General features: G+C 38.7%; 3 protein-coding genes across 5 annotated transcripts; all 3 read right to left on the bottom strand.

The window, feature by feature from the left end:
- Positions 1–1295: 1295 nt before the first annotated feature.
- kifbp (kinesin family binding protein) lies at positions 1296–7286 on the bottom strand. 2 transcript variants are annotated; one of them, XM_040203417.2, is made up of 13 exons: positions 6753–7286; positions 6398–6496; positions 5962–6041; positions 5781–5839; positions 5428–5552; positions 5149–5242; positions 4810–4922; positions 4410–4559; positions 4046–4120; positions 3414–3576; positions 3114–3288; positions 2848–3033; positions 1296–2245 (listed from the first exon to the last, which is right to left on the bottom strand). In XM_040203417.2, the coding sequence occupies exons 1-13, from the start codon at positions 7191–7193 to the stop codon at positions 2107–2109; spliced, it is 1899 nt and encodes a 632-aa protein (XP_040059351.2). In that variant the 5' UTR covers positions 7194–7286; the 3' UTR covers positions 1296–2106. The 2 variants fall into 2 exon arrangements, with proteins under 2 accessions (XP_040059351.2, XP_077941187.1); XM_078085061.1 differs by lacking the exon at positions 4046–4120 and having other exon boundaries at positions 6753–7228.
- A 515-nt stretch (positions 7287–7801) lies between these two features.
- mpc1 (mitochondrial pyruvate carrier 1) lies at positions 7802–10930 on the bottom strand. The gene is made up of 5 exons (XM_040203488.2): positions 10738–10930; positions 9850–9853; positions 9419–9515; positions 9098–9230; positions 7802–8642 (listed from the first exon to the last, which is right to left on the bottom strand). The coding sequence occupies exons 1-5, from the start codon at positions 10806–10808 to the stop codon at positions 8618–8620; spliced, it is 330 nt and encodes a 109-aa protein (XP_040059422.2). The 5' UTR covers positions 10809–10930; the 3' UTR covers positions 7802–8617.
- Positions 10931–12104: 1174 nt separating this feature from the next.
- On the bottom strand, positions 12105–17987 carry LOC120813179 (globoside alpha-1,3-N-acetylgalactosaminyltransferase 1). Of its 2 annotated transcripts, XM_078085063.1 has the most exons (11): positions 17829–17987; positions 17203–17307; positions 16912–16965; positions 15693–15725; positions 15198–15332; positions 14916–15024; positions 13919–14032; positions 13384–13500; positions 13102–13235; positions 12764–12841; positions 12105–12541 (listed from the first exon to the last, which is right to left on the bottom strand). In XM_078085063.1, the coding sequence occupies exons 1-11, from the start codon at positions 17891–17893 to the stop codon at positions 12394–12396; spliced, it is 1092 nt and encodes a 363-aa protein (XP_077941189.1). In that variant the 5' UTR covers positions 17894–17987; the 3' UTR covers positions 12105–12393. The 2 variants fall into 2 exon arrangements, with proteins under 2 accessions (XP_077941189.1, XP_077941190.1); XM_078085064.1 differs by lacking the exon at positions 13384–13500.
- Positions 17988–19645: the final 1658 nt, after the last annotated feature.

The raw sequence follows: 19645 nt of genomic DNA, 5'->3' as shown, positions 1-19645 counted from the left end.
ATTAGTTTCAACATATCATTGTCCCACAAGTTATCTGACAAGGAAAGCTGCCTCAGATCAAGATATACACTGCAAGACACGCTTGAGGGCAGGAAAAGAAACACACTTTTCTAAAAAAGGTCAAATATTTGAAGTTAAAAACTCCCAATCAGACGTTCATTTAAACTATCTTCACGTTTTTCTTACCATAAATGGCTTGATATGAATAAAAGCGTAACGTCAAATAATACTCTTAGATGTTTTTCTATCTCTGTCAATATGAAGGTATTTTTTGTGCAGTGGGGAATATTTATGGCTATTCTGCATGAGGGTGGAATTTGTCAGCCAAGTGGAAAATCATTTACAGCACTTTCGTTTCAAGTGTCTTTTAAAGAGCAGGTATTTCACTACACGTTTTGACAAGCATCAGAAAGGGTATTGGGATCATAAATAGAATCGGGGACTGAACTGATGCGTTTAAATTCACATTGACATTTCCATTTCTATTATTGCTGCAATGTTTCATAAAGAAACTCCCTGTCCGTGTTCTTGAACATATGTAGGAGGAGTTAAATGTATCTTGAGTTTTGCTTGAGCATTTGATTTGAATATGGGTGTTATGTTTTGAGAGCGTCTGCTTCATGAATCCCCATCATTTGTTTCTTCTTCTCACTCCCAGGTGAGATGTTTAACAGTAGGCTGATGGACTCTGGTGGCTCCAACGGTGCAATATCCTGCCCGATAGATCGGACACACTCGTACAGCTTCACCACAAAGCAACGATACCCTCAAGACAGGAAAAACTTAGCAACAGTATATTGCTTCATGGTTACTTGGAACTTGGTGATGCTATAGCCCAAATGCTTGGTTGCACTTCCCCTTTCAAGAACACGGTGCTGAATACTAAGAGTCACAGACTTACTCAGTATGATTCCACATAAATCAAAAAACTCCTGTGCAATATTTTCTTTCTCTAGGACTTTTTGCTATTCATATGAAATGTAATTGTATCTCTGCCAGCTGTAGCATGTATGTATACCTAACGTACAAAACACTATAGCAAATTGGGAAACATGTCAAGGGCATGAGATTTGTTCTAATAAACCCTTTCAGACATTTCTCTGGACAACTAATTTAACTGACTGGGGGGGGGGTGGCTCTTAGGCTTCATTGGGCCCCAAACTGAGATTATTTCAGCCCATTACCCCAGAAGTCAGTTATAAAATCAACATCAGTAATATTGTTTTCAGATATATTGATATTCCAAAGAAAAGGCTTCTTTTTGCAAGTACAAAGCAAATGTTGTTATTGCGACATAAGTGTGTATTACTTGTTTATTTCCATTAGGTCCCTAAAAGACAAGCAGACAAAGGGGGTCAACTGGATGAGGCTGGCGTCATGCAGATTATTCATAAACCAACATTGTTAAGTCCACTTAATGTCTGTCACCGGGACAACTGTTGACAGACGGTTCAGGCAACTTGCAGAAACAACTCCCTGTCTGTTGTCCAAACGGAGTTGAGTCAACTCAACTTTATGTACCTCTGACTGCCTACCGTTATTTCCATTGTTACACAATACATAACGTAGCTGGATGAACAGAATTTTAATGTGCTGAAGTGCTTTACAGAAAAAAAGCTACATTAAATGAAAACCAATGTTATTAAGAATAGAGAACACAGAAAACAGTAATATAAAATAAAACTAAATAAATAAAAACAATAGTTTTGTACATATCCACCACAGGGATGTTAAGGCGACCGTCTTATTAAAAGCAGCTACTTTTTAGACATTTTAGCGATAGGGATTTCTTCCCACCATACTGGTTAGGAAGAGAGCATCAACGTGAAGGCAAAAACAGTCCTAGTTCAATAAAAGTGTCAATTATTTTTTAGTAGTACGAGAAAGATTTTATACACATTGAGTAAAATTTCTGCGCTATATGAATGAATGAAAATTAAATTGCACTAAACAAAAGGTTCACAGACATGAATATGCCAGAAATTCAGCCATCCAGTTCCTATATTTGTTGGGGGTGTACACGGATTTTAAAGGTAGTATTTTGAGGATCATTTGGATGGTTTTAACACTATTAGAAAGCTGTCAGTCAGTGAACAGAAACCTCCTTCAGCTGTTGACAGCCATCTTTGCTTTGAGCCGGTTGATTTTGAGAGGGAGCAGACCGACCATCTCTGTGCTCAGCTCCAGCTCCGTCTCCACAGTGGCTGCTGCCTCAGGGTGGGCTTCACAGTACTGCACCACGTATCTAGAGAGACGGTCAATACATCATACAGATGAAAAACAAACCGTAGAGCACACCTCCAGGTTCATTTATTTCATTAGAATCCATCCTCATCCAAATCCAAATAACTTTAATCCATCCTTCTACACTGAAGCTGGTGTGCAGCACTTTTACATACAAATAGATGTCTTTTACATTCCAAACAAGTTCACACAATGCCGATTAATCCCACCGTCGCCAAGGAAACCGCTCTATTTCTCACAGTGTGTTAGAGTTGAGCTGTCTGGAGTCTGTGGCAACTTTCCCGCACTCGCACATGTATGCAGGTCACCTCTAAAAAACTACCCACTCATCCATTAGGGACCTTTTACTTTAAATCCCTACCCGGCACACTACGTTTCTTTTTTATCTGGAGCATTCACCCCATTTCTGAGTTTCTACCATACCCCCAGCTGTTCACGGTCACCACGGGCTCTCCCATGTGGTAATCATTCTCCCCGCCAGAGTTTCAACCTCCGACTTTGACGTCAAGTGATTACGATAATTGCAGAGAGCACAACCCTTTGAGCGCATGTTTTTCAATGAGCAAAGTGTTTGCATATACCGACCACAAGTTAACTTCTTACTTGTAGTGCTCCAGAGATTTGTCGAGGTTTTCCAGCTGAGCAGAGGGTGAAGAGCTGATCAGGCGGCTGTAGAGTCGGGCCACTCTGAAGCGAGCCACCAGAGCCGGTCTGAGGACCTCCTCCTCCAGGTGCTCTGGAATCTTCCCCTCTGGAGAGCACAGAGAGTCTAGGAACATCTGGAAGTATCTAGAAAGGAGAATACAGGACTTCAAAAAACGATTGAACGTAGCTGCACAGAAATACAAGGGCCGTCCACACGCACTCACTTGGCAGAGGCAGAGCAGAGATGGTTGAATTTCTTAATGGTGTGGTTATCGAGAGTCTCTGAATCAGCTTGTCTGTTGGCCAGCGTCAGTTTCAGGTCCATCATTTCATTGTAGATCTCAGCCAACTCAAACATCATCTGTCTGCGGATCATTAGGTAGTACTGGGCGTTCAAGTCTGTAGGGAGAATCACAAAGTCAGATATAAATCAACAACGACGCATTGAAGCCTTTTTCTGCTGCAAACAATATATTTGTTTTAATATTCAGAGAGACAAAAAAAGAACTAAGTTTGCGCAGTACCATTGCAGATGGGCTCCAGCATGTCCACTCTGCGTTTGTGCATCTTGCAGCGTCGCTCCAGATCCTCTTCATAGAAAGCAAGGGAGCGGAACAGAGCGCTGTGATCCTGCAGGATCTCTACGTGGTCCGTCACATGGCCGTCCATCTCAAAGTACTCCTTGGCCTGCGAGAATGAGTGCACGCATGTAGACAGTTTAATAGGTTTCTGTATCTGTGCTCCTTACATCATTTCCCTCATGTTCTGGAATACACAATTATTCTGAACTGTAACATTGTTACCAACTTAAAATATTTCAGACAAGAAGATTGAGGACTTGAGTGGTAATTGATAGTATCAGTGTACGTGTGCTTCACCCATTGATACATTCTATTTACATTGTACTTTAACTTGCTAAGAGCTGAATAAAAGCAGCAAAGTACAAACGCATCTGTTTGCATCTGGTCTCTTTTAGGTTAAAAGCCAGTTTATCAGCTTGTACGGTGGTGATTCAGCTACTTGGAATTCTTCAACTGTGATCCAGTGCTGTGTGTCGGATTACTTGAATAAGAGACTTTAAATTGATGTGAATCTGTCAAATACATTTACATTTTGTGTGCCTGTGTGTGTGGGGTTGTGTGTGTTCTTTGCGTACCTGAGTGACATAATTCTGTCCCACCAGAAAAACCGCTCTGGCCTCAGTGAAGTCTAATGGCAACGAACAGCGAACCTGTAAAACGTAATACATATAATATAAGTTCAATCTGCTATGATAGATTTAAAATGTATGCTGCCCTCTGAAGATATAATTATCTTTAAAAAAAAATCGCAATAATTATAGATAAGGAGTGAAATAAATGACATTAAAGAGCCCGTTGTAACTTATGATTAATAAAAGGGAAGCATTACCACTGCTTGAGACACACAGGAAGTGGCGATACTTGATAATGCACAGTAGTACTACAGCCTTCCTCCTAACTTTAAAAAAACATTATGTGTAGAACAAGCAGCGTCCACACCTTCTCTTCCAGACTTGCAATGGAGTCAAAAGTGTCCTCAGAGCCAAAGAGCAGAGCGCTCTTCCTTCCCTTCTCTTCCTCCTCTTCCTCACGTCTCCTCGCCATCTTCATCTCTTCTTGACGATCAGTGTCAAGCTCCCCAATGCTGTCCTGGTTACACACGTGTGGACATATTTTAAAGCACAATGCAATTTCGTAGATTTTGGCTACGAGAGACTTTCAGCAGAAACTCAATCCTTAAAATGATTGCACTTTAAAATTCAAATTTCTGGTGCTAACGTCTTTCTTTGGGTCGTCTGCTGATAAAGTTGATGTTTTTATTGCTATAGGTGTGGACTGGAGCATTAACATTTTCCCACAGAGTCACAAGTGCAACCGCACCCATACAATCACGCCGTACCTCCAGCAGCTTCTTTGAGTCCTGCAGGAGGTTGAGACAATATTTGATCCAACATCTTGCAATCTCAGCTCTCTTCTGTCTGAGCTGCTCCCTGCGCTCACTCTCCGCCTCACCTGGGTCACACGAAGGCAGAAAGAGATACTAAGATATGCTGGAAGGAAGGGAAAGAATGATTGATATATCTGGATGGAGTTTGACGGACGGAAGGAGAAGTCAGTTTTGTTCACTCCCCCTCTGACTGATTATAGTTTAATTAACCTACGGATTACAACGAAAATGATTGAAAAACTATGCTTTGTTTCACGTGTGTGTTAATTAAATATTTAGATGGACACTCACTCTCTTGTGCTGCAGCCTCAGAAGGAGCCTCCCCTGCTAAACCGGATATGACAGTAGCTGCAGAGAGACAATGTCTCCCTTCCATGTACAGGCCCTAGAAATCACAAGCAAACACTCACACAACAGATCTAAAAACACTTACGATTTCTACAACAAACCTGCGAGGTAATCAAAATAAAAATCGACTACATGTCTAATCTCAAAAATGTATCAATGAAAGGGAACAAACCATTTTGGATGATAACATCATTTAAGATGTAAGGTTTTAACTCGCCCCACCTTAGTGATGTAATACTGTGATAGTGTAGCAGCATTCAGAGCCCATTCCATTGGACTGAACTGATTTAACTGTAACTGTCTCTGCAGGGTGCTGTGGCAGTATGTGGCAGCACGCTCAGTTTCACCTGAAATACAAGACGCCCCAGTTAGTAATACCATCGTTGCGTAAAGCTAAACATTAACAGAACAAAAAGCTTTGGTAAATCTATACAAATGAATAGTTGATACAAGTGAATAAAGTTCAGAGGCGCACTCTAGAAATGCATCAAAAGTTAAAAAGTTAATTTTAGGTGTTCACAAGCCAATAAATATGCACTGTTGTGATATATTGAATGAAACCAGCGAAGACTCACCAAGGTTTTTATAGACTTGAGCGAGGTAGTACATGGTGTGAGTGTACGCCAACTCAAACCTGAGCAGGGAAGGTTTGAAAGAAAGAGCAAAAAGGAGAAATGACTAATGGAACAAGACAGAGCATGACTGGGAAAGCTGCATGAATTTATGCATTTGGGCCTTGGGAAGTTAACAAGTTACCTCTTGGTCCTTTCCTGATGTGTCAGCAGGTTCTCCTCAGTAGTGAAGTACTCAGTCATATCGGTAGGTGGACTCCCATCCTAAATAAAACATAGCAGCTCAGCATCATTCTGTAGCTCAAACTCATCAGTCAGTTCATCTTTTGAATGAGGATGACAACCGTTGGAGAAAGGGATACACAACAATTAAGCCACATGTTTCATTTCTCTACTTATTACCATCTTGATTTGAGGGAGGAAATACATCTCAAATCGCATATTTTAGCATCTACATAAACAAAACACCCTATATTACAATCCACTGATGATAGTGAGGCCATACAGCTGTAAACTGTTTGTTGTTAATATGCAAGGTTATAAAGAAGCTGGATAATATGACAGACATTTTTGTCCTTGTCATCAGCCAATGTAAACGCAGCTTCGGGTACCAACCTTACCTCCTTCATGTAGCGTTGGTAGTTGGATTCGGCGGTTTCCAGGAAGCCCTGAGAGGTCTCCGTCTCATCTCGGCCTGCCCACAGGATACCCAGCTGGTTCTGATAACACAGGCGACCCGATCAGCCTCTTCTAATAGATCATTTCATAATAATGAACCGTGGTTGGTGTTGCAAATGATAGCAAATACGATCAATATCTGGACATTAAAACGAATGTATTTAAATGGGAAAGGGTGTAAACTGATTGTTCACATGGCCCTACAACGCTCCTTAACATGGCATTATCGATTGTTATGTTATTCATTATGATTCAGGCAGCTTCACAGCACTGAGGACAGCTGAACCCGCTCGTTACCCTGACGTGGATGAACAGAGACACGTTCTCCGACGACACGCTGCACCGCTCGAGCAGCTTCACGCAGTTCATCAGGTGCTCCTGTCCGGCCGACAGCTCCTCCGTGTCCACGTGGTTGACGCCCAGGTAGTACTCGACGGCCGCGAGTCTGGCGGCCCGCAGCCCGGCGGGCGAGTCCCCGCCGACGCCCTCCCCGAACCCGTCCTCCCGCTGCCCGTCCACCGGGGGCTCCGTCGGCGGCCGCCCGCCGCCGCTCTCCTCTTCGCCCACCTCGAAGCTCTTGAGCGAGCAGTAAATCTCGGCGAGCAGCTCCCTGGCCTTGTATTTGGAGCGGAACGGCTCATTGTCGGGGTCGTTTCGCGATTCCACAAGCGTGAGGTTCTGGGCGCTGGTGAATTTGTGGCAGACGGCTCTCCACTCGTCGCTGTTCACAGACGCCATGTTGGATTCTTCTTTGTCGATCAACCGCAGCTCTCGGAGCCCGTTTGCGAGTGCTGCGTTACCGCCACCTACCGGAACCACGTTTTTGAGATGATTTTATTTGAATATGTGTGTGTCTACAGGGTATCTTTTATGACCCGTGGTAAAATATAATATATTAATGTTATACTTACTTGTCAACACTATATCCATTTAAGTACACTTAGGTGCACAGTATAATCCACCTTAATCATCATCTCACAAAATTGAAATGCCACGTAAAAATGTAGGTTTTCTTCTAACTTTCACAATTAGTTTTAAACATGTTGCTTGGTAAATTGTTTAATATATCAATCCAGCTGAAAGCATTATTCCACATTAAAGTTTAAAAGCTAGGGTTTACACGTGAATTAGCTCTTGTTCATTTTGTGTACGTTTTTTAACTTTGTTGATAATTTGTGTTTAGTGTAAATAAAAAAAAAGGGTGTTATGTTGCTAAGAAAAGTGTAAAGTGTAAACAGGAAGAAGCTGCCTGCTTGACAATTATCAAAAAAGTATTACTCCAAAAGCAATGTGGAACTTCCTGTTTAAAAAATCATTGCAAAAAAATCCAATGAATTATGTTCGAGTTTCTTTTAGACAGTTTATTTGAACAAACCCAAAGAATCATTTATCAGGAAAGAATTATTTAGATCAAACAATGGCAATAAATTATTGTGGACTACATATGATGACACACAGTACAGTTTGGTCAGCACTGACCTAATCAGCGAGTCTTAATTATTATACTTTCATCAAACCGTGTCGAATTGGAAGCTCTAGAGACACGGTTTTATTTTTTACAGCATAACATTTTGCACAACAAACAAAAAGCTTTGCTCTCCGCGTGTACTCTGTGTTCACGAGAAGGTTACCGGATTAAAGTCCACATGTTTGGCAAGTGATAATCTGTCATTGTGTGGACACCATAAACTGACTTTAGGGTAAGGTCTCTTTCAAATAATATTATTTAAATTACTAAGCAGATAAAGTAATAAAAATAACAATTCCCATGACCTTAAAGGAGATGAATGATGACTAAATTGTACAAGGCAGCAAATTATCACGCTATTTAGCGGAGTATACATTCGCCACATCCTATTTCTGTTTGTCTATGTGTGTTGAAATTGAATGTTGCAATCCCCCCCCTAAAAAAACACAGCAGTTGACCTATCTTCTTGGAGGAAAAGCATCTGCTTTTCTCTCTCTCTGTTTATTAAAAGTGAATGAAAAATTCATGAGGGTGAGCAACCACTGTAACAATAGGTTAAAAAACATGGTGAAAGTGCCACTGTTTAGATTAGATAAGATGTTTGGATGCTTTTGATTTTTGATATCCAGGTTTACGTGAGTGTTGAAGCAGCAGGGTTCCACAGCGATCGCTCTGCATCAGCTCCACTCTGCCACTACGATTGCTTCTTCTTCTCCATCCTGCAGTAATACAGGAACAGTTATTTACAAACATACATCATTATCATGCTAAGTGCTGACTGAATGTCCCTTTTGATAAGGTTGATAAACATTGAAGATCTAAAGATTATTTCATTAGGTCATTGGTGAAATTGGGTTCTAGGTCAAAGGCCATAGTGGCAAAATTAAGACTTGGGTAAAAAAAAAAAAAAAAAAAAAAGTCCTTTTTTTGACATCATATTTTCAAACCATTGGCTAAAAAATAATAATATACAACCCTGAACACACCAGGTTAAAGCTTCACGACAAAACATTTTCTATGGATAGGTTGTTGGGGAACATGACATAAAGCCTCATTCTTATGGAGAATTCAGATTGGAAGGTAAGAAAATGTGGTCTAACAGGGTTTTATGACACCTGATTTATTTAGGGGGACAAAAGAAAACAAAAAAGTCACATCATAGAATATTGCTTACTTGTATTTGATGAGACGACCTCCCTGGATTAGTTGTGCTGACTCATTGGTCAAATGGCAAGCAAACAGAAGCCAGTTGCGTGGCTGAACCTTGTAGGCGAACCTCATGAAGAGCAGTGAGTAGCAGGTCAGAGCTGAGAGGAAGGAGAAAAACAGGCACTATTTTATGACAGCACTGTCTTCTTTTAAATCACTCACTTATGACATACCAAGCATCTAAATGGGGTGGTGGGATTTGACCAGAACCATGAATAAATGGGGGTAATGTGTGAACCCTTCATGTGTCCCACTGTGTGTATCAGCAGATGTGTGCGTGTCTTACCGAAGGTCATCCTGCCACTGATAATCTCAGGGCTCTTCTTCATATCTGTGATGGCGGCTATGGGAAGACCCCAGTTTGCGACAGGTCCCCAGAAATGCTGTGCAGATACACACAAAGTAACAAACTACAGTTTGAACAATACACCGTTTATGGTTTGGGAAGTAGTTTAAGCTGCTTGAAACAGTAAAACAGAACTATACAATTACAATCATGAATGAATTCTTGATGGTAAAAGCTGTATCATGAATCCCAAAACAATATCAATTCAAATAAGTACTGATTTCGAAAATATGAGAAGAAAAAAAAACTGTATGCAAAGATGTAAAAATGATATTCCCGTATTGGGTATGAGACAAACAGAAAGATCAAGTCAAGTCATAGATGAGAAGAGACACATATAAACAAATATGACAGAAAGTTTGAGGACTTACGGTGCTGTTGAACAGGTTTCAGTTTCAAGGCCACATACAAGAGAAAAGAAAACAAATACAGAGAAGTCATAATTAGAGTGCCGCTAGAGTTTCAGACAATTTACAAGTGAAACTCAATTTAAGGAGTCCAGGTCTTACAGGAAGTAGCATCACCTGCGTCACCTTCCTTTGGTCCTACATTAGTAAATTACTTAATATGGAAAAGGCCACATTTTAGTCGCTGGATGAAAAAATGTAACTTAAATTACATTCAACTGTATTAATTACTACCGTATACATATAGTACACAGTACATAGTACATAGTACACAGTACATAGTACATAGTGACAAAACAACCGTTGTTGTGTTAGAAAACCAAAATCCAGAGTTGGTGCAAAATGCCACAAATAATGTGCATTTGTTTATTCACTGCATCATGTATTATAAATGTAAACAAAGATGGCCGCTTGCACCACTGTGTCGCAATTGAATGCATATTGCTGTTTATCTGCGGAAAGTGAACATATCACGCGGGCATCATGTACACATTAACCAACATGTTTAAAACGGACAGAAGCAATAAAGCAGGTCACTTATTTGCCTTTTGTCTCGACATGTTTTTTGCTGTTGCGGCAAACCCACTTTCAAGTTTGGCGAACTGGGTTAACGTAACTTTCTAACTTCATGTTACAGAAACTGCAATAGTCTTTGAAAACAACCGAGCGAAAGGACAACAATCTAACAAATAGTAACACACACATTGGATATTATCACACTGCTTTCCGATCTAATCGGGACAGTAAATTCAACCGTGTCAACGTTGTCGAGCTGACACACGAATACCAAATAGCAAACGTGCCTTTAGCATGAGGGCTAATGGAACATTTTAATAGCTTTCATGTATATACCTTGTCAAATAATCCCTGAACTCTTTGCTCTTCAGATGGTCAATAGCTTTCCGTGCAATTGTCGCCGCCATGGTTTAATATTGGGACCGGGTCTGTTTGGCAAGAAACGCAATCTTTCTCTGCTGAAGGGCGACTGAAAGCTCAGCTCAGAGGACGACCGGTCTGATTTCCGTTCACAACATTGGCACTTTACGACACCATCGCAAATATCCACAGTCTTAGATATATATATAAAGGCTCGATGTCTTACGGCGGAGTATAGAACGTCCGCACATGGCGGCCATCTTGGTAGGGGCAGCTGGCTCACCCATAACATTGTGTTGTTAGTGGTACTTTAAATAATAACTTGCACAATTTGCAACCGATTTTTAAACAGTTTGGTTTGTTATAAACGTCAGAGATGTCGTTATGACGCTGCATACTTATGAATAATGTTCTGTTTAGTATAATTTTCGTATGAAAACCCATGGTTACAATTATAATGATTCATAAGTATGCAGTGTGATGAATACATATCTGTACAGGGTGGGGATCTCGAAATGCAGCATTTTTTGATGCCTATTTTTAAAGGGCAATCTTCTACCTATTTTAGAACATTATTCTTTTTTTTAGGAAATAACACAATTATTCATATTATGTATGCAGTGTCATAACTACATCTCTGACGTTTATAACAAACCAAATCGTTCGGTTGAAAATTGAGCAAGTTATGGTTATTTAAAAAGTACATGTATCACTACCAACACAATGTTATGGGTGAGCCAGCTGTCCCTACCAAGATGGCCGCGATGAGCGGACGTTCGACTCCGTTGGCTGGCAACGCGGAGGAGACATCTAGCCTTTATATATATATCTATGTCCATAGTTACCTCGGTCGTCCCAGTTTACCGCTTATACTCTGTACGGTAGTGCAACGTACATTTTGCAACGAGAGCTACTTATAAAGGACGACACCAATGCTTTAAAAAATGTTTTACTTTACTTTCCTTTACAACAAAGTAAAAGAAAACCAATGCCATAGTTTTAGGTAGGTTTTGAAGCCATTACATATATGTTCAGTTGAAATGCACCCAGATTGATAACCAACTGATTCCAGATAATACAATACAAACAAATGTGTGCTCTCAAAACATGAAAATAAATGTAAAGTAATAAAATGACCCTATATCCGCAGCAAAATACGTGCAGATTGCACAAAGTCAAGGTGTATGCATATACCTTAAAGAAGACAACACAATTACAAAGTGCTGCTGTGGTGGTCTACACATTGACTGAACAAAGCACATTGAAATACAATTTACCTTGGTTAAACTGTTCTTTGCTAGAGACATCTGCCAACTAAAAATAATAAAACATGTTTGGTTTAAGTTTATTGAGTTCTAATTATTTATTTATCATTTAGATTAAGATTTTCCTTTTAGCTGACACTTTTATCCAAAATGCATTCAGAAACAGAACAACAAGAATAAAGGAAGTACAATTTCTTCAAGTAAGCCAAATTACAAAGTTCTGTAGGTGCTGATAAATTGCTAACTAACCCAAGTGTATTAATTAATTGATTTAGTCCTTTAAAGATACACAATACAGAAAAAACAAAGTAACCTATAACAGATATTCAAATACATTTATAACGGTCCGTATGACATTGACTGGACTTCAGTGTCCACCATTGGGCCTCACTTCTTCATAGTTCTTGACCAACTGGGAGATCCTGACGACTTTAATGTCTGCTGGTATTTTGTCATAGTCTGACCACAGGTACTCTGGAGACAGCACCTTGGTTGGCTTGTTGTACAGCAGGTACCTTCACAGCAGAGAGACAGATAAAGCAACGTATGACCCATAAGAAAATAAAAAAGTTGATACGTTCTATTATTCTAAGAAAACAATTTTATGAAATGTGTCAAGGAATGTCACATAGAAATTAAATCAGAAATGAGGATTTCAGCAGGTTGAACTCTCTTTAAATCTTTTTATTAAAATAAATTGAAAACGTTGAAAATTAGGGGATAAATTGTGACTGTACTTGTTGAGGTGACTCTCTTCCTGCCACACAGCTTCGATGCCATTCTTAGCATCTTCCTCTGACTGTGTGTAACAGTATCTGATGACACAAAAGTAGAAAGAGTGTCACTGTAAAGTCTCATTGCGTTTAAAAATAAATGCATTTTAAACTTAAATTTGGTGCAATCATCTCAAAAATCTTTGAAAGGTTGAAATCATGTTCTCACATGTGGCAAAAGATCCGAACGCAAATCTATTTTTAAAACATATGTATATTTATAATTGTTATGTTACCACTCAGTGTACCCTTTACCGTAGTAGAAATGAAAATAACATAAAAGATAAATAACTGTTATTTACTTGACCAGCCTATACATGTCCTCCAGGTATCCACCCCAGACAGCAGCTGTGTAATAGTAGTCTCCTTCATCAGCAGGAATGTAGGCCATAGATTTGGGCCGACGCTCGTACGGAAACTGATCCCTTCTTGTATTCTGAGGAAAATCCATATTTTAGTGGCTGAAATGTGGTAAGATCGTTATAAAAAAAATGCACAACATATGGTATGAAGAGACAAATCAATGAAAACATTTGATGATGAAAAGAAAAAAAGGAAAGTCCAATATTAACTTGAAGAAAAACCTTGTAGTAGCCACGGTGAAGCACAGCAGACAGCGGACTTAGTGACTCGGCTCCAAAATCATTGTGGAAGACACTGTCTATGTCCATCATATAAAGATAGTCCGCTTCATTACGGATCTGAAAACATTGCATTTTAAATGTGAGGGACTGTAACGGGCAGAGACTCAACAGAATGATGTCATATTAAGAGAACCAGTAGTGGCACTAATGACCCCGACTGTAGTACTAGTATGATGACACAACTAAGCCATGTTGTGCATTCACAGGACAACCACAGGACATTTAATCTTTTTGCATATGTGCTATAAAGACTACTTAATTACTACGGCCTTTGCACTCTTCAATTTTTTATTTTCATTTTTATTTCACTTTAATTTTGTTCTTATTCTTGTCATTTTTTATCATTATCATTATGCTGCTGCTCTGGTTTTTAACCGTGTATCTTGTGTGCACTGTCCACTTTGCTGCCGTGATCTGTGAATTTCCCCATTCTGGGACTGATAAAGGAATATCTTATATTATCTTGACTTCTTACCTGTTTGTCAATGGTGATGGTCGCCCATTTCATCCTGCCAAGCACTACTTCCTGCCAGCGGTTGACGCTAGGGATGGTGACCACTGAGATTTTTCGTCCCTTACCCAGTTTAATCTGACAAACACACACGATACTTACGTTTACATGTGTGCATTTATTTTTGGTCCCATGAATATGAATAGTCTTAACTTTTGAAGGAGTGGCACCGAGTTCAATAAGCGGCAGGTTGGATTTTCAGAACGGCATAAACTGATCTCAGAACGGCACGTAGCGCCATAGACCCGCCTCCTCATCCATATGCAAATCACATGTAAACATCTTTTCCAGTAACGGCTTAATGAAATGACTTGGCGGAAGTACACGTTCTGAGATCAGTTCATGCTGTTCTGAAAAGGGGAACCTGCGGTTCTAAAACAGGAACCTGCTACCTGCCACTGTTGGATCTTAGTGTCCCTCCTTTAGAGTGGCTTCATTCGTTCAGCGGTTTATAAATCACACCAAAGCACCAGTGAGCTGAAAACTTAATTTAAAATACTATTATGTTCAACTGTTTTAAAATGGTAAATACATCAGATTGCAGTCTTTTTTTATTTTCTACACATTCTCAAGCTTGTTGACCGTTGATCTTTCTGACACGTGGTAAGGCACCACACAGATCCCCCAATTTAAGGAGATTTATTGCAGCAGCACATACTCGAATAAACCAAGATCATTTCGCAAAGACACTGATGAGGCGACGATACAACACTTTGAAATCCTTAGTTGCCTCCCTGTCAGTGTCCTTCATCAAGCTTTCCCTCTCCCTCTGTAAAACAGAAAATCACCTACATAGACACATCTACAGCTACATAACGCACAATCCCCTGTGTTATTTGCTGTTAAAATAATAAGCAATAGTAGAGATTGATACGTGATGATATTTTGCAGTCCTGTACTTTAGTTAATTAGCTAAGATGTGCACAAAGCTACTTGAAACATACCAAGAAGAATCACTCACTGTGGGGACATCTCCTTTGTTGTCTGTGAAGATGTAATAGGTGACTCTGAAGCCAACAAGAAAGTACTTTTCAGCCGACTCCAAGAAACCCTTTAGGAAACGTGTGTATCTTTTGGGAAGGAAACAAGCAAGCCACAAACATTAACAATGCAATAGACATAACAGTATATAAAAAAAGCTTTATTATGTTCAAGTTTATGTAGTAGAGTATTTCAGCTGAAGAAATGGCTCAGGTTAAACCGTACACTTATAACATTCTGTGAGAATATCCTGTGTACCTACTTGCCAACAGCAAACAACACCACAGCAACTCTTGGGTCCATTTTCTTATAGATTGCATCAATAACCACCGGATCAAACGTTCCCTCCCAAACCAGAGGAGCATTCCAGTTCGTCACTGAATTCACGTCAGTGCGTCTTTGGAGAACAAATACATCTTTATTCTGACTTTATGAAGCATTCTCAGTTCTTAGTCCATCCAGCAGTTTGGGTCTAATAGTTCAATAGACAATCAATTGTTGCAGAACAGGGTTCCAAATGAAATGACCACTTTTCATCTCATATAGACAAATCATTAACATATCAAAATTTTGGAGTTTCACCAGTTATTTGATAAAATGGTGGGACATTGTAATAACTTCTGATCTTTCTCGTCTTCTTGATCTTTAACTTTGTGAAAGAGATATGTTTATCATGCTCCTTTACGGTCATAAAATGTTATCACCTACACATTCTACACAGGAAAATAATAACGTATTGTTGTTTTTAACGGCTTACCCGTTCTGTGTGCTTGGCTGAGCATATTTCAGTCTGGAAAAAAGAGTAAAGATTAATTTAAATGTCCCATTACTCTACTCTGTCCAAAGTGGACATGCAGGGATAAATACAGTACAACTAATATATTAAAATCGATACAACAAAGGCAAACATAAAAAACAACCTTAAAGAAACAACACCGGAGGACCAGATACTATAGAAACATGAACATTGTCATGTCATGTGCTCTGCTTCCTCCCGATGAGCCTGCCGCTGTGTTTATGAGACAAAAGGGCTACTAACCAATGACCTTTTGTTGGCTCTGCAAAATAACACACAGCCATCTTTTAATCTCTTTTAATCTCTTGTGTTCACTGCAAAGGCCTTCACTGTTATCTTGATATCCTGGGAATTAGCAACTGTTGATTACAGTTCATTACAAACTAAACTTAAAGTCCCCCTGCAGTCCTGTCTGGGCTGTAAAGCTCACTGAAATAAAGGATCTGAGTTAATAACAATTAAATCTAATTAAATAGTGTGGTGGGAATCTCTGAGACCACTCTATTAACATAGAGTGGTCTCAGTGTATTTAAGCTGCTCTAATACATTTGCTTAGTGGAGAGAGCCAACAGAAGTAAAGCCATAACGCAACCGGTGTCCAAGTCTCATAAAGATCACTATCCCAGTGCAGGACAAGCAAATGCTCAGTTCTGTGTATCCGGCTCTCTGACTGTCCTGTTTTAACTGTATGTTTCACATCATATATTGTATGTATTGTGTTTTGTACTTTCTATGGACCCCCTGAAGATTAGCGCCCATGAAGGAGTCAGCTGAGGGGGATCCAGTTAATAAACAATAAATTGTGGTGTAGTTTGAAATAATTGTTACACAATGCAATTGTAAAGCAACATTTTCAGAAAGGTGGATCATAAAAAATACAATAAAACCTCATAAAAATCTGTTGTTTAGACTTTGATTTCCACAAAAATTGTTAGCAGGACATTTTTATTTCATGCAAATTGACGTAAATGACAACCCAGGTGAACCCAGTGGCACCAATGATATGTGGCTCCTACAGACATTTACGTAAATAAAAATCCTATTGATAATTTTATTTCATCCTATTGATTACTTTAAGATGAGAAACACTATGAAGACTCTTTCAACATTAGTCGTCCATTACTAAGAAGAGATTGCGTGGGCCTTTCTACTTGTTTGTGAAAAAAACCTTAATTCTCACCCAGTTTGCATCTTTAGGTCTCCAACCCTCCAGCTGCCATTGTCAGAGCAAACGCTTAAAGGGGAAACACGCAATACATATTTAAAGTAGTATAGAAATTGACATATAAAATGTGTAATTGATGGTTTCATTAAATGTATACGGTACAAAACTACGTGGAACTTCTGGGTAGCAACAGGATTAATGAATACTCATAAAGTGTGTAATTGAATTCAGAACGTTTTACATGCACTCCTTCTGTATGTGTATATGTATACATGTGTATTGTGGTTGCTTGTTTTAGAATATTACCCTTTGTTTAATGGTCCGTTCAGTGGCTTTGACTTAGTTTCTATAATGTTAGTGTCTGATCCATACAGGGGTGAGATGCTTGGCCCTCGATAGATATACAGGAACCTGTGAAGACACAAAGATACAAAAGATGACTGCAGTGGTATCACAAGATTCAAGATGTAATTAAACTTGTTGGTCTTGTTGTTGTGACATGTTTTTATACACCGCGACACCGTTGTTTTATTAATACTTGACACATTTCAAAACGCTTGTGTCATGCCAAACGTTATGTTTCACACTTGGATATTTTGTGAGCAAACTGAAAGAAAATAAAAACAATTATCCTACTAAATTACCGTAACCGTGATGCATTTGTGTGTCAATTGTGTCTCCTAATTACAAGTATTATTTGATAGATGTTATGTTTAATGATTTTACACCGATGTCGCACAAGAACAACACAAAAGTTAAAAGACCACATTTTGCCTTTTACCTGTAATTAAATTCATTTTAAGCAATTCTTAGGTACAATGAGTATTTAGTTTTTTTATTTTTGGTTGAACAGTCTTCTGTAGCTTTGTATTTTATATACTTGATGATAAATTCTATTGTACAAAAAAGAAAAAAGAAGTGAGAAATCTTACCCCAAAAATATGAAAAGCCACGGAAGACCTATCAAAATATGGTTCCTGGAAATTGAGCGCAACATACTTATCAACAATGTATAGAACTAATTTTGGGGATGCGGCAATGTTGAACAACAAAAAAAAGACTGAGAGGCACAGGCAGTATATATCGCCTTTCTTCAAAACCAGGGGGAGGATCTAGTTACCGTGACAAAAAAAAGAAAAGGTTGCCTATCAAAAGAACTCCCTATTCCCTCATCTAGTTAACTATTAACACCAGCAATTACAAACAAAAGTTGTATTGCCTGTGTTTTAACGTTCAAGTATTTTGGTCTGTAAAAGTCACAATAATCCTTGACATAGAAAATAAAAAGAAACAAGTACGTCCAAGGGTAGTGCCTTTTGAATTCCTTGTGGAGGAATCATGCAAAATGTTTACTACAGATTAGTTATTTATTGGTTTATTGGCTTGCTCAGCAGAGCAATAAACCAGCCACGATGTTTTGTTCAGCCAGCAGCAGCACACAATTCTTATCTCTGTTCAGTTGCAAAACTAAATTTGTTTTTGTTTCACTTAAAAGCTTTCTATATGTTGCGTATGAAAATATATTAAATCGAATGAGAGACAAGAGGCTTTTTGCTGTCCATTTTAGCCACATTTAGTCACTGCTGAATTATTAGTCGAGAACACTTGTTTGTTAATATTACTTCCAATTTGTACAGTGCTGCTGCACCTGTATAAATGATATTTAGCAATGTATTTTAGCATGGGCTGAATGCCAGTTGTATAAACAGATGAATAATAAAATGAAAAGACTAAATCTAAAATGCATTACTGTGTATATATACGTCAGTTATAAGTCAAGGCAATGCCCGGCAATTTTATTTGTATAGCACATTTCAACAACAAGGCAGTTCAAAATGCTTCACATAAAACCATTAAAAACATCCAAACATAAGGCAAGGAGATTTACAAACCGTTAAGAATTTTGATTAAAACATAAAAGACGTCAAAAAACTAAAAATATAATAAAACTTGCAGTTTAAGAATGTCATATAACCAAAAGACGTTCCGTCGAGCAGGATATAAAAATAATATTGGAATAAAAAGTCAATTAAAACTAATATAAAGGTGCTTCATGAACTATCCTGCTGTTTCTCAAACCTTCAATGCTAAATGAATACAAACATATAGGTTTATTGATTCATTATTATTATTTGATTTGATAAACAACACTAGTTTTCCAATTTTCCCTTTTTTACTCGCTCATTCTACAAATTATAACTTTTTATTGGAAAAACTGCAATAATGTCATCTTGATCAGGACTGGGTGTTGGACAAAACAACACAAGGCAAACGTCTCTACCGTTTGTCCAATAAGTTCTTGCCTAATGACTTGTGTGTGTCAACTCTGTCTCCTGTTTGCAAACATTAAATATCTTGTTATGATGATTTTACACCATTTCTAACTAAATCTAGTAAAAACTTTTTATAAGCATACAGAGACTTACTGTATATCAAAGAGGACATTTGGATAATTAAACATGTTTTATCGCACATCATAATAAATATGACAACACAAGATATCACAAGCATTTCAGCAGATAAGCCGGTCTTCCATTGAAACCTTCAATTGAAAGTGTGTCATTAGATTATAAAATTGTGAAGCAATGTGTTGCCTTTTAATAAGAAGGTTTGGTTAATTTATTACCAAACCACGTCAGGGATTGCACAAACACTGTCATTACCTTGTTTGGGTTGTCGTCGTGGCGCAGGGGTTCGAGAAGGTGTGCTGGGAAGCACACGGTTGGTGGTTTGATTCCAGGCTGTTTCA

The sequence above is a fragment of the Gasterosteus aculeatus genome, chromosome 12, assembly GCF_964276395.1.
Source record: "Gasterosteus aculeatus chromosome 12, fGasAcu3.hap1.1, whole genome shotgun sequence".
Classification (NCBI taxonomy): domain Eukaryota; kingdom Metazoa; phylum Chordata; class Actinopteri; order Perciformes; family Gasterosteidae; genus Gasterosteus; species Gasterosteus aculeatus.
The sequence above is the reverse complement of the archived record's forward strand: the minus strand, read 5'-3'. Positions and strand labels throughout refer to the sequence as shown.